The sequence below is a fragment of the Crocodylus siamensis genome, chromosome 4 (genome assembly GCF_052110815.1).
Source record: "Crocodylus siamensis isolate JL-2025a chromosome 4, ASM5211081v1, whole genome shotgun sequence".
Lineage (NCBI taxonomy): Eukaryota > Metazoa > Chordata > Crocodylia > Crocodylidae > Crocodylus > Crocodylus siamensis.
Genome location: NC_143398.1, coordinates 207726294 through 207741579, shown reverse-complemented (window position 1 = coordinate 207741579; position 15286 = coordinate 207726294). Strand labels below are relative to the sequence as shown.

Below are 15286 nucleotides of genomic sequence, written 5' to 3'. Positions count from 1 at the left end.
CTTATCAAAAAAAAAAAAAAAAAGAAGAACAAAATAAAACACAGAAGACAGAAACCATTTTCAATCACATTCCAGTCTTCAGCTCGATCCTGTTCACAGCTTCACATGCCTTTGCTGAATAAAGTACAGGTTCTTAGTTTGCCCCTACACATTGTGATAAGCAGGAAGTGATCTATGCTCCTCTATACCACCAAAATTTCAGAGGCTTGTACCACAAAAGGTGTGTGTATGTAGACTGAGCAACATCTGGCCAGTAAAAAGCATTTGACCTACTGTAACGGGGTAGAATTTTAGTTTAAATTCTTGAACTATATAACCTCAATGTTTAACAAAGAGAAACAAAGCCTCCACATCCCAGCCACTTCTAATATAGGGCAGACAAGGTTGTGATTCTTCTTCTTGCATTGCAGTTTGGTATCTTATTATTGAAGAAGTGAAGATTTCAATTTTTCGCAAGCAAGTATACTCTTTTAGAACGACAGCCGTCACCTTCCTGGGCATTCTCAGCAAGAGGAAAGAATCAAATAGCCATGGAAACGTTACCCTTCCCTTCAGTCCGGCTAACTGCATTAGCTCAGAGCTTTCCAAGAGGGAGATTATCTTCAGTGTGATATTTAACATATTAACCCAAGATACAACTAATGCCAAGCATTCAAAAGTTGAATCTAGCCTAGCCTAATCTCAAAAATGTTCTGGAATTAATTTAAAAATGAGAGGATTGAAAAATAAGTTTTGGGTCCTTCTCACTGATTTAATAGTTTTGTTGCTTGAAGACACTTATGCTTTTCATTCTGGGCTTATCCAAAAAAAAAAAAATCTGGCTATGCGACTCTAAAGCAGGGGTGGGCAAAATATAGTCCACAGACTAGATTTGGCCAGCCAATGGATTTTGTCCAGCCCATGGTGGGTCCCTCGGCCCTGCCCGGCCCAGATACAGGGGTGGGCAGCCCAGGCTGTGGCACGTGCAGCCAGCCCTGCTGCCCCCAGAAGTACAGCAGGGCTGGGGCAGCACAGCAGCCAGACTCACTTCCCAGGAGCCCTGGCTCCTTCCTGCTGCTGCTGCCAGCTTCCACTGCCACCACTGGACCTCTTGCTGCCTCCCACTGCCAGTCTCCATGGCCACCGCTGCCTGGGCACTTTGGCCCATCCACCCTGTACGCACCACCAAGGATGCCAGATGGAACAAGCGGACAAGGAATGGGGCTGCAGGTATGTGGGGAGCAGCATCCAGCAGCAGGACAGGTGGACAGGGCTGGGATCATAGGGCTGTGACAGCATGGGGCTGGGGCCCAGGGCAGAGCCACAATCTGCTCTCCTAACACTCCTTCCCACAGAACTGGCACCCATCACAGGGGCATGAAGGGAGCAGACAGAGGATCTGCCCCAGGTTCTGGCCCCATACCATCGCTGCCCTGAGATCCTCATCCCAGCCTCAGCCCTGCCAGCTCCCAGATGCCACTTTTCACCCACCCATAGCCCCATCCTATCCACACCCAGCTGAGCATGGGACAGAACTACTTAGGGAGTTTTGGTAGAGAGCTGCTAACCTGGTCCACAATATAGTTCACCAAACTCCCGAAGTGGCCTTCAGCCCAAATAATGCCCATCCCTGCTGTAAAGAATACTGCTTAACCCTAGGCCAGTGGTTCCCTACATTTTTGGCTGCAACCCTAAATTGGCATCCAGCAGGACCTCCCGACCTGGCACCACAGGGGCTACTGGGAGTGGAGTGCAGCGGCAGAGGCCCACGGGCAGGGGAACTGCCATTGCCCCCTTTGTGTGTGGTGACCCCACCCTGTGCTGTGTGCATGTGCCCTTCACAACCCCACTGAGGAATAACACCCCCCACCCCCCGGTGACTCTGATTTGGGTCATACCCTGAGTTTGGGAACCAATGCACAGGTTGGCAATATATGATCCATGGGCCAGATCCTGTGGGCAAAGAAATTCTATGTGACCCAAACCAGGATGGCAGCACTATTCAGAGACAGTAGGAGAAGTGGCCATAGTGACAGCCCACAATCAGATCAAGCTGTATTAATTCAGTCCACCATTGCTAAAAGCTTATTGCTCTAGAACACTACATCTATTCATCACAAGGTAATAAAACAATGGAAGTCTGCAACATTTGAAAGGAGCTCAGGATTTTTGTCTGGTTATGTGCCAAGCAGGTAGACGCATCCTGGAGCTCATCGTTATAGCTACAACTAGAAACTTCTAAAGAAGCCATCCACACAACGTTGCTACTTAAGGGACAATTACTGTTTCACTGTAACTCAGTATTCAAGTTACAGATCGCATACTATAATTAAAATGAAAGCCATTGCCTACAGGTCTTAATGATGCAAATTAATCAAATAGGTTCTTTTAAATCCTGACAGTAGGCAACAGCTTATGTGTTAACTAATACATAAGTCACTTGGAGTTTAAACAGCAGTGACTACCTCAAGTACCAAGATTGACTCAGAAGCCCAAAGTTTTTGGATTAATTTATGACAGTTTGATTCGGGAAATACGCTATTAGGGAGGACTCTGCTTAACTCCCACACACTCTTTCAAAGTTCCCAATGCTACAGTCATAAATAGCATATTTGGAATAGGAAAGGGGAAAACCCACAAGCAATGTAAGTCACTGCTCCTCTGACTTCACATCTTATAATGGGAATTTATTTCAGAAAAGTTCCAGAGCAGAACAGTTCATAGCAATTCTCTTTCTGAATCTGCAGTCAGAAGAAAACTGACCAAGCTGCAAATTGGCATTACTGGTTAGCTCACCGAGTTTCAATCCAGTTACTAATAGAGCTACAAGACAAAACTAACAGTCTGGTTTTGTGAACTATTTTTGTTGAAAACAAAAAAACACTACTGCACAATGGAACAATTGTAGAAATAAGCTTTACATTAAAGTATATCACATACAGTAAACTACAAGAATGACAGTCTTTCCCACAAGATTTTTTAATAGTCTCAAGTAGTTGGAAAAATGTTACTTTTTAGGGTTCTCCGAGAAACGTAAAGATATAGCTCTCAATGCCACTAAACTGGGTGCATACAAAAACTCACTAGATATATTTTTTCTCACATCTAATAAAAGGTAAACGCTCAATACAGCATAAAGCGGGGGGGTGGGGGCGGCAGCAGGAAAGGCTCCCAAAAACTCCAAGTAAATGGAAGCTGTACTGCTTGGAATTCAACAGCTGCTTTCTGGTAATAAGAAAACCTCAACATTAACACCTGTCTCTTCTTCTCTGTAACATGCCAGTATTTAAGAGATACTTGTAATGCTGGTTATAAAATGAATATTTATTACTTGACAAACTAATTTAGTTCTGTTGTGCAAAGGTGGCAAGTCCAACTGTATTACTGCCAATCCTCAATGCTTCTTCAGTGAGGTGTTTGCATCAAATTAAAACCATCTCAACAATATCACCACTTTGGATATATGAAAATGCCAACTTATTAAACATTCAATTAGTTTTGACCTAGATATGTATTTTGTTTCTAGCATTCTCTTCCCTCTGAGGCCTTCCCAATCTCTAAACTCAGTATGAACTACTCAAGTGTGTCCACTTCATTGCTGAGTTCCAACTCCAAGAGTCATTTTCCATTTTATTCTGATCACTAAACATATTTCCAATGGAAATAAGTAACTTTTTTTTTTTAACCAAATATATCACTTAATCCTCCACGCAGGGAGGCAGTTTTCTTACTTCTTTCTACCATTGTCTTCATGATGATGCTAAAAGCTTCAAGCACTAAAAAAATGTAGAGGTGTTAAGCAGACTATTCCCCAATATAAAATGTAAATAATATTATTATTCAATTAGTATTTCATTAGTAGGACCTAAGGTTACTATCAAATGTTAAAAACAGTATTTTTCCCTATTTGCTTGGTAGATTTGACAGCTTTATCCAGAGTCATTTTAAATGGAAGAAACAGGATTATAAAATCACAAAACTGCCATGATCTTACACTGTATTTAAATATCCAAATTTAATTATGATTTTTCCCCACTATAACTAGGTTTCAAACAAACTGTTTCTTTAAACTCCTGAAGCAGTTTGCTCTTTTCCCTTTTAACCTAACATTGCCATTCTAGAGAATGAAATCCAGCCAAACAAAACTCCAACTAATGGCCTTAACCTAAGAGCAGACTCTTGCTCCACTGAATTCCCATTCACTCAGCAGGACTAAAACATACAAAACCCACTGCACTTCTATTCAGATTGAACCTGAATATTTTTAAAAGATACTAAGTTTGAAAATGTATATTACTGGTACAATAATAGTGAGACTCACAAAATAAAAACACTGAAGCTCATCTTAAACAATCATCTATGGAAGGTGACTAGTAAACACTGGTTATTAATAACAAGAAATCTTTAACTAAAGGTTAAGAAAATTCTTTAGAGACAACCCTGTGCAGACAGATTAAAAATCTTACAAAGACTAGAATAAACTTTCCTGCTGGATACTGTTTCTCAATATATTCATATCCAAAAGAGCCCAGTTCTATTGAAACTGTTTTCCTCTGTCCCTTATGCCTTTTGCCAGACCAAGTCATAAGGGCTGCTTAAAAAGAAAGTCTTTGAAAGTGCTGACCTGTAGCTATTTTCTCTCAACTTTCTAATCAGATCCACTGGTCTTCTGAACTGGGTGGTTCATCTCACCACTATAATTTTTCGGGCATCTAGACCTACTGCGTCACTACTTTCATAGGTGTGCTCTGAATGATTAAAAGGTGACATTGTCTGACAGCCACCTGCACCACTGTGAGGTTACAAAGAGAAAGCAGGTAGGGCAAGAGGGGGAGATGGGCATTCTCATCTGACTGTTCACCCTTCTCCCAGTTTCCATTTGAAAACTTCTTCGTCCTCCAGAAAAAGCTCAATAGTCAAAGATTTCTTTTTTGTTAATCAGATCTTGGCCCTCAGCACACTATCCCCACATAACTATCTGATGGAGCCTTAAAGTAATGAGATCGCAAAATAGAAGATGCAGAGTTTTATTACAAGTGAGAAGTTAACTTAATGAAACTGGAAGTATTTTAGTATCATGCTAGAGAGTCTATTAAATCAGTTCTAGCGTGTGTTAAACAAGATTTTATGCTAAAGAGGCAAGTTATACTCTTATCACGCAAACAAATTCAGAAAACATCTCAGTTCTACTCTTCACTACTGAAAATGCCAAAAGGGAGACAATTTATAAATTAGCTCTGTTACAAAAGTAATTTAGAATCAATAGCTTTGAATTACTAAATTAACAAAGGAGCATGCAACTGGGGGGGGTGGTAATAAATTTATTACAAATTTTGTAAGATTATGCCTGTAGGGGAATAATATTTTCCCTACTTTATGTTCAACTTTACATGATAGCTAAACATGATTTAAACAAAACAGCCAGTACAAAACATTTACATAAAGCAGGAGCAAGAAATGCTACATAAAGAGAAAGGATTAAGCCAGAGTTTGGGGCACTGAGGCAATGTAATGACAAATTGTAGATGCATGGAATATTAAAATTCCTTCAGGGCAGCTCCAGTACCTATACTAGCTGTCATGCTATGGATCATTACTTCCAGGCACTCCATGCCAAGTGCTTTTAAAATATAAGAACTGATGACACATAACACTTTCCCCTCCTTGTCCCACAGACATTTGTACTTTCAGCATAAGGGTTATTTCTTACAAGAAAGACTCCTGAAAAGCATAAAAACAGGCACACTAGAAACTATAGTGAATTCAAGTTTTCATTAATAAATGTTAATATTGAGGCTTGTAAAAAATTAAAAGAATGTATCAATTCCACTAGTTGACAGCTTAAATCGAAAAACAGGTTTGAAAGTTAAACTGCATTTAGCAGATTTGTAATCTATTAGCCTCTATAGCAGCCTACAACATTTAAGGCTCACATATCTTAAAGACAAAAATAAATAAAAATAAAAGCAAAAGAAGTTGGTTTCAAAAATCCAAGAGCAAAGATTCCCACCTGTGGTCTAAGGAGTATGCATTTGTGGGTCCATGATGAACTAACATGAAACTGCATATGCATCTCTCAAAGGAACCTGTTCTCAGATTTTCAGAAAGTATTTAAGTCATAGCTTTTGTTAATAAGCAATTCTTCAACTGGCTCTGAGGCCTCAAACTGTTAGAAGGAAAAGGTGGTGGTCTGCATGGCAACACAAAAAGCTCTAGAATGAAAACTATGGTCTAAAAACCCTTAGACAAACTCATGGTGATCCCATTTTGGTACAAGATTTAAAAGACTTGGTGAGGAGGAGAGGAGTTTGAGTCAGATTAAGGAAACTTTCACACATGCATTGCTGCCACCATATGGACAAAGTGCTGCAGTGCTCTGTACTCCTACTCCACAACATCTTACAGCTGCCTGATGCTCCCTTTCCTCTTGAGGACACAGACAACCAGTCCATTCTCAACACTGATTCACCAGACCACCAAAACAATTCCCTCCGTCACTATCAACCCTATCCTCCCAAAACAAAGCCATACTCTGGATACGTTAGATGAAAGAAACAATATCCTTTCAAAACTTACTCAGGATCACCACCCAACCAAACCAAGTACTGAGAGAGAGCCTGTAAAGACAGCAAATCTTCCCAGGACACCCCAAGATATTGGTGGGAAAAGTAGATGATGACACCTCTGGAAATTTCTTCCTCACTAACCTGCTTTTAGGAAAAAAGCATTGACAGCTGCAGATGCTTAGCATTTCTTAGCACTCCACAACAAGACATGGTAAATTTAATGATTACTTTAACATAAGAAAAAGAAAAAAAACAAACCAATTTTAAAAAAAACCCAAACCCTGAGGTCCACATGTACCTAACTAGACAGCAGCTGGCTATCAGTTCCCAGTTATCAACTACTCCTGGTACACTTGCCAAAAAGGCCCAGTCCTCCATGGCTCCACTCCGTACCAGGTATAAAATAATGCAAGTTAAAGTTGGTAGAGTTTTTACCCCTTGACACCAACACTGTATTGGTAAGAATAACTACAAAGTGCTGGACAATAAATACTCTGTTAATTTGTTACACACAATTACGAACTTCCTATCTGAGATAATTACATTGAAATCCACAGGTAAGCAGGTAATTCTTAATAAATACTGTTTGCACCATTCTTAGCCTTGTATTTTGGGTTCTAATATGAAGCCACAAATTCCTGTATTTGTGGAAATTCTGTGCTTTTTAGGAAGGAAAATATTTCCTTGCTCCTTTGTATATAAGCTTGTTGAAAAGAAAATAATGAAGTGATACCCTGCATATCTTACTGATAGCTTGTCAGGGCACAGTAAGGAAGGAAGTAAAAAATGCCCCAAGCCTATCTGGAGATGGATCAGCTTCAGAAACCAGTCATTTTAACATCAGTTACAACATTAATCATCTATGAATGTGTTAATAAAAGAATTGCTCCTTTCTACCTGTTAATTTATTAAAATGTCAATTCTTTTGTCACTTGTGCAACAATATATCCTACTGCCTAGAAAAAAGAAAAGGTGTAAAGAACTTTACCTTTTTTGCTCTTTGTGCTATATTAGGTGTTCTAGTAAGAAGCTTTTCAATCAGGTATTCTCTATTCTGGAAAGAAAGGAAAAAGCATTTAGGGCATTACATCCAATGCAAAGAGTGCAGACCAGTGAATTTGAACTAGGGCATCTCACACCTAGGCTAGGGACAGAAATTACATACAAACTGGTTATCAGAAACCGGTTCAAATCTGTAACACAACAGGGTTAAGTACAGATATTCAGGAAGTTAAACTGAGTCCAAAATGGCCACCCGATTTAAACTTTGCTCATCCCGGTGCCAACTTTACACTTACAGACGCAGTCTGACTGACTTGCAATCAATCTAATCCTGTAAATGAACACAAGTCCCTGCACACACACCAGTCTAAAAACTGCAGAACCCAAGATATACCTGGATCTATGTAGTACCGAGCTCATTCAATTTAAGTCAAAACCAGTGCATGGAACTTCTGTCTACTTCCCCTGGGCATCCCCAGAGCTGGAAAAACTTAGCCACTGGCCCCAGCCCAGAAGCTGTTTTTTTTCCTCTTACTTTCCCCTACATTGGTCTTGTTTTAGGCCCCTGGACCTTTGCTCAACCCCCAGCCACCCTCTCAATTCCCATGCCACAAGCTGCTCTGGATGCAGCTGCTATTATCAGCATTTACCACTGCCAGAGCTAAGCAAATAAGTCCCGGAGATGGGAGGGGAGGGAGGGATGGGGATGTAGGTTTGCTGGGGACCCTACCCCACCAGACCCCAGCCAACCCATAGATCACACCTGCCCCCCTATACCCTGGCAGACCCTCAATCCCCTTCATCCCACTAGACCCTCACCCCCGCAGCTAGCACCCTCCCATCCCAACTTGCCAAATATTGGGCACCCATTCTGAATTAACTGAACCTCCCTCTAACATTCCCAAATGTCTGTACTTAGCCCAGAAGTTCAGTGCACAAGCTGCTTTCAAAATGTCCCAAACCAGTTTATGATAAACCTGGATGGATGTAATATTAGATGTAACTGATGTAGTTTAAATCCATTTATTGAACTTCTGTCCCAGACCCCTTCCAGATTCAAGTTAACTTACAGTCCCCCAGCATCCTAGGGTGCTTTGCAACTCCCCACCTCAACAGATGGGCGAGCTAACCTTAGCCGAAGCTGTCTGCTCCAGCAGATCAGGGAGGCGTGATCTAGCACCACGCCCCACTGCCCCAGCTTCTGGCCCAGGCTCACTGCAAGCATGTGGCTGCATTTCCAAAATAAAAAATGAATGGCTGTTCACTTGCTTCTCAGTTCAATCTATGCAGCTTAGACTAACTTGCAAAGATGGAATCAATTCAGTCTCAGGCTTTTTGACTGTGTGTACTTAGTCCTACTGTGCAGGCCCCATGTAAGGAGGGAAGCACTATAACATACAAATTCCTTTCTGAAAATAATTTCTTGGGCACTACTCAGTTTGTAAGAGGTATGCCTCAAGTCCAAGAAAGCTGAGAACCACTGATGCAGACATTTCATGCAGATTGTAAAATGGAGCAAATTGACTTGTACAGTTAAACATTTTTACCTTGGCTTTCTGGAAGAATTTGCATTTTAAAAGTTCTGCTGCTGTGGGCCTGAAAGATCAATAAAAGATTAGAGCAAAGATTAGAGCAGTATCCCACAACTACTGTAAAAAATATTAGTGAAATAGTATGTTTTTGTCATACTTCTGAATTATTGCTGTGTATAATTTCAAATTATTTTAAAATTAATGATAGATGTGCTCCTTCACTGAACACATGTATTACAATAATGATGTGCCTAGATATTAATGACATGGAATACAATAAATATCTGATAGTCTGACACTTTCCTTTATAATACATGCATACTGGATGATTGAACCAAGGTTTAAACAATTTCCTTTCATCCATAAGAACATAATATATGCTCCCCTAAATAACTTATTTCATGTGCCTAAACTCTACTCCAACTCATCGGCTTCTACAGGTGAAAGGGTAATTTATTTTATTTTTTTAAGAACGGTAGCATCAGGTATTGGCAACTGCAGTTTTTTGGTGATGGGGACAGATGTCAACAAGGAACTAGACTGAGCTTTATCAATTTGTTTCATAAACCAACAAAAGCTGACAATTGTGCTTCTAGCCCCTGACTACAAGAAAAGCCCAAAGTAATGGCCCAGAGGTCTAAATTTAATCCTTTCAGTTACCTATTCAGTGAGTACCCACACTTCCCCACCTAAATATATCAAGTTTGAAATCTATAGCAATTTAACTCAAAAGAAGTTACCAGTTTCTTCCCACAAAAGCTGCATATAAAGGTTTAGCCTGAAGGTGTTGCTCTTTCTAAAGGAGCTCCCTACCACTTAACTTCCAACTAATGTTAAAGCAAATACCTAATTAATACATATAGCTGGCTGCCAAGCAAAACAAGTCCAAGTGGGTTCTCCCCCATAAATAATTTCAGCAACAACAAAACCTAACATTTTTGCCCAAAATCAAAAATATTTTTATTTGAAAATGTTGCTTTGGTGCCTGAGGTAAACTATAGTTCAGGTGCTTCATTAACTAAGGCTCACTGGTCAAATAATACATGTGATGAGGCATCAGTCTCTCACACAAGAGTCTGGAAACAGTAAGGTCATATGGTAAAGCTAAACTAAGCTATAGCAATCTTGAGTGTTCAGACCCAGGCCCAATCATTTTAAGCCAACTCTGAAGATTAGACAAACCTAAGTGGAAAGGCATCGTGAGTGCTAGTACTCTGACATTTGCATATCAGCATGGGTAATGCAAAATGAGTAACTCCTAAAAACTCCACTACCAACAGTAAACACTACTGTATGAACTCAAACCCAAGATGAGAGTCTTTCTATCCCCATGTTAAACTAGGGGGGAAGGAGGAAGGAACCTCATCTTGGTTTTGAATACAAGGCAGCAGCAGGGGCAGGTAGCTGCTGCAGCTCCTGCTCCAGCTCTGGGCCCAGGTGTAACCTTGGGTCAGGGTCAGAGTCAGACCTGTAGCCACTGCCCACCTCTACTCCCTGGCTGCCTACCATCCAGCTCTGGCAGAGCTCCAATTCTGTGCCAGCCCAAGACAAAGAATAAGTAATTGCTCTGGCCCCAGCACCACCCTGGTAGCAGCAGCAACAATACAAGCAGTTCTGGCTCCAGGACTAGGCTGGAGCTGCCACCACTACAATGGCTGCTACATGGCCAGGCAGGAGCTGGAACAACCATGTGTTCTGTGCCTCCAGCTGGAGCGTGGCTAGGGCTGGAGCTAAAGGGTTAACAGTGGCAGTAGATAGATCACCAATAATTAGATTCTGTACATGGAAAAACATCTACCACTCATCTTTATAAATGTTCCATGTATAGTATCCAATTATCAGGAGGTCGTCTTAAATTCCAAGTTGATTTGTATTCAGGTAAAAAGAGTATGTTATATTTTGGACTAAGAGAAGAATACTGTAACTGTTATATCTTAGCATGACAATTATGTTTATACACCAATATAATCTTGCCCTGAAAACAGCTTGTCTCTGTATCCTAAAAACAGCTGGACTTCCTGTAACACACTTCAATCTAAATTTTAAGCAGTCTACAAGTTGAAGGGTTGAGCTGAAAAGGATCAGAGTCCAGAGACTCAGATTTAAAGAGGCAGACTGCAAGAGGCTCTGGAATCTGAAAATAGTGCACATATGATCCCCGAGACAAAAGAAAGTATCTAAAGAATGGTCGGAAATTAACGTGTTTTCTTGTAGTTTACACTCTTTTTTCCCTAACTATTCTTGGTGCTCCCTATTTTTCCCTGCTCTCAGGTCCTAGATCCAATTCTAAATTACTGGAGCTAGAGATGAGAATAGGACATGCTACATCTAATTCACAATTATTTTATTCTGGGTTTTTAAGTTACTATGAGACCCGTGAAATCAAACTATATAATTATACCATAATTGGCCCCACTTTTCTTTACACAAGAATCTTACAATGCTAGTAATGAAACCCCCCACCCCCAAAAGAGGGGTTAAGTAACATATTAATACCTTGGGGAATATGCTATTTACAGAAAGTGCCTCCTTCACAACTTCAGCAAAAGCAAATCTACAAAATGGGTTTCTACAAAAATGACTATGATTAAAATGAAATGGGGGGAAATCACCCTGAAACTTTACTAGCAATCTAGCAAGGTAGACTTTTGGAAGGTTTTCATTATCTGGATTTTTCTCAGGTGACAAAAACAGAGTTATGCTGAGTGCACAGAAGCAGAGGAAATGCATAACCCTACGTTAACACACACCCTTCCCATTGATTATATTACCTAAAACAAACAAAAAACCCTTAATATTCTCTAAAGTAATCTTGTCACATAGCACATATAGCACATTCTACAGTTGGAAATGAGATCAGATCATAAAAGGAAAAAAGAAACCTGTAAGCATTTTCTGCAGTAGAGTCAAGTGGACAGTATGTTTGGTTATTAACATCTGAGTTTGCTCCAGTCATGTTGATCAGATGACCTACAGAAGTTGTGGAACTTGCTTCATTGGAAGTTTTTAAGTTCAGGGGAGACAAATGTTTGTCCAGAATGGCAAGAACAGATATTCCTGCCTTGAGCAGTTGACTCAATGGCATTATGAAGTCCCTTCCAGCCCTATTTTTTTCTTTAAACAAATAGGTCTTAAAACATGAGTTTCTATAAGATATTACAATTTGTTGATTTCAGGTTAGCAGCTGTAAACTCTTCAAGGTAGGGACTCAGTACAACAGTGAGCAGTGCTCAATACAGTAGAATATTTGCCACTAGCCTATTAAATCCACCAGTCTTGTGCATGGCAAATGGTTGATGATAGTTTTCTCCAGCTTAAAGACCAATGGTTGATATTTAAAAAGAACCTTTAAAATAATTAAAATTTGGAGTACCTTATAAAAAATCTGTTTTATACAATGACATACCTCTTGGAAGGGTCTTTTTGAAGGCATAGTGAAATAAGTTTTCTAAAGGATTTGCCATACTTTTTCATCATTTCTTTATCTTCTACACCTGTCTCTAAAGTGGGAGGGTCATTTTGCAATGTCAGCATTAACACCTGTAGTAAAACCAGAAAGGTAACAACATAAGTGTCTCAGTAAAACTAATACAGCAGAGTACTGTAGAAGACACATATATTCGACACTCAAACAATAATTTTCATGTTTTTCAAAATATCACGTTACTACACAAAAATTTGCTTATAGCAATTAGAATATATTAAAGAATGTCTTTGATTTAGGGGACTCATTTACTAATAAGAGTTTCACGTGACATCCAATTATGGCATCACTCCCTCTAAATCTGACAAATTATGGTCCCTGCCAGATATACAGATAAAGGTGAGACAGGAGCTGATGTGTGATCCACACATGGCAAGGAACCGTGATCCCATCACACCTTATTCCTGGTGCAGGGTTAGCCCAGGATCATGATCCAGCACTCCCCCCACACCAACAAATACCAAGCTTCCATGGCTAGGAGCCTGAAGCCGATTCCGGCTCCAAGCTGGAGGGGCGGACCGTGCAATCCTGAGGCTAGGAACCTACAGCTGATGGGGCTTGCAGCTGCAGGGGTGCACCATGAGCTCCCATAGTTGTGAGACCCATCAGTTGCAGACTACAAGCCTTGGGGGCACATGGTGTGCCCCTGCAGCTGGGAGTCCATATCAGCTGACATGACTCTCAACCACAAGCACACAGGATACGCTGCCATGGCTGGGATCAGCTGTTGGAAGTCCTAGCCACAGGGGTGCATAGTGGACTCCCATGGCTAAGAATTCCATCAGCTGCAGGCTCTGGGCTGCAGGAACGCATAGTGCTCCCTGCTGCTGGGAGCCCTGGAAGTGCAAGGTGCGCCCCTGTGGCTGAGAGCCCTGCCAGCAGTGAGCTCCCAGCCACAGAAGTGCATGATCCACCCCTGTGGCTGAGAGCCTGGATCAGCTGCAGGCTTATGTGCCCCCATCAGCTGACAGGGCTCCCAGCCACAAAGGGGTACCAGGCCACACATTCACTTAATGGTGTGACAGGAATGAGGCACAAACTTATTACACATTTTTTGTGGAAAAACTTATGGCTTATTCCTTGTTTTACCGTGCCATTAACTGACTATGTAGCCAGGTCACAACTGAACTGGTTAATCATATCTTAAGTGTAACATATGGTAGGGGCCATAAACCCACTTCATCATCTTAAGAATCTATGATCTTCAGAAATAATTTACATGTTATGCCAAATGGTACTACCCAATAACAAACTATTCTATAACTATAAATAATTTATAGTACAGGTGTATATATAAGCCAAGAGATAAGTGAAGACAGAGAGAGAGACAGAAAGACTGTACAAGTGACCCATACAAATTTAGAAAGCAAGTTGGCTGTTAGCAGATACATGCCTACGACAAAGATAGGATGGCAATAATAGAGGAAATTAAAATAGTCTTTGAAGGGTGAAATACAGAATCTGGATCATTGTTTCAGCTCCAAGTAAGGATAACAAAAAGCTTCATTAAATAGTAGGAGCAAAACATGCAGGCAGCATGAAGTCAACACCAAGTAAGTTATGCAAACTTAACAGAAAGTTAAAAAAGCACATCACCAGAAAAGTGCACTGCAATTAGCAAAACATGACAGGCCAAAGACATTTAATATAAAGGTTACTCAGAGTTAGATTAAACCTAAACCTTTCACTTTGACATATGGTGCCTCTATATCCATAGTCTTATGATACCTAGCCAATTCCAACCAGCCCTCAGCTAGGCAAGGAAGCAATCTTATACAGAGGGTCATCTGGTATGTCCCAACAGCTGAAGCTCCCTCCCCAGTGCTTAATCAATAACTGCCCCTTCTGCACCCTCTCTATGGGCAACCATGAAGCTAAATTGGTTAAGCCCATCATGCTATGCCTTTAAGCAGTTTTTCAGAAGGGATGATAGTTTCCTGCCTGTTCTATAGGGCCTGATGACATGACCATAGAGGCAAATGACTTTTCTAAACCAACACATTCGAAAACTTCCTGGTGATCTGCATGTGGCACAGGATTTTCCATACTCTCTTTTACTCTTTTTGCAGTAGTCAGTCAGCTCCTGTGATTTTCCTGTGATTTGAATCTTCCAGGAGAAGGACCTCCTTAAAAAACATGTAATCAGCAGGTACTGTCACCAAGACAGATTTTTCCTGCACTTTTCATCTTTTCAGGTATCAATGCATATGCTTATTCTGTTGAAATGCCAGATAGAAAAATCATCTGGACTATCACCTGCATCCTGCACTATTTTTCTGGTCCCTCTGTGATGGCACATTAATTCCTTTTTCAAGCATCCTAGGCAGTCTGAAAAGGTTGTGTAAAGAAGAATAGTACATACAGGACACATCTACACGGGACACTAAAAGTGAAGTAGACAAATTCTACTGTACATTAGCATGTCATGGTGAAAGCTGTGCTAATGCGCTAATAAGCAGTAGAATTAGTCTACTGCGTATTAGTGTCACCTAAAAGACATGCACTGGCACTACTGAGCTGTAGCGCCAATTACTGCACATTAAGTTTATTACCTGTAATTACCTTAACTCATCTGTTCTAAAGCCATTAGATAAAGAGCTTTTACTAGGTCAATTTTCATTCACAAACCTTCTTATTTAAACAAAGTTTTCCTACTAAGATGCATCTTACACTGTTCTGTTCACAGAAAAGGATCGAAATCAAGACTTACTTAGGTTAAAGTA

At 40.6% G+C, this 15286-nt stretch overlaps 1 protein-coding gene across 4 annotated transcripts in view; it reads right to left on the bottom strand.

The window, feature by feature from the left end:
* STK39 (serine/threonine kinase 39) overlaps nt 1-15286 on the bottom strand; it is a 211941-nt gene that overhangs the window by 120119 nt on the left and 76536 nt on the right. For all 4 annotated transcript variants that reach the window (XM_090045551.1, XM_090045548.1, XM_090045549.1 and 1 more), the window contains 3 exons: nt 12486-12619; nt 9095-9143; nt 7534-7599 (listed from right to left, as the gene is read on the bottom strand). In XM_090045551.1, coding sequence (XP_089901677.1) covers nt 7534-7599; nt 9095-9143; nt 12486-12619 — 249 coding nt within the window. The remainder of the gene's footprint in view (nt 1-7533; nt 7600-9094; nt 9144-12485; nt 12620-15286) is intronic.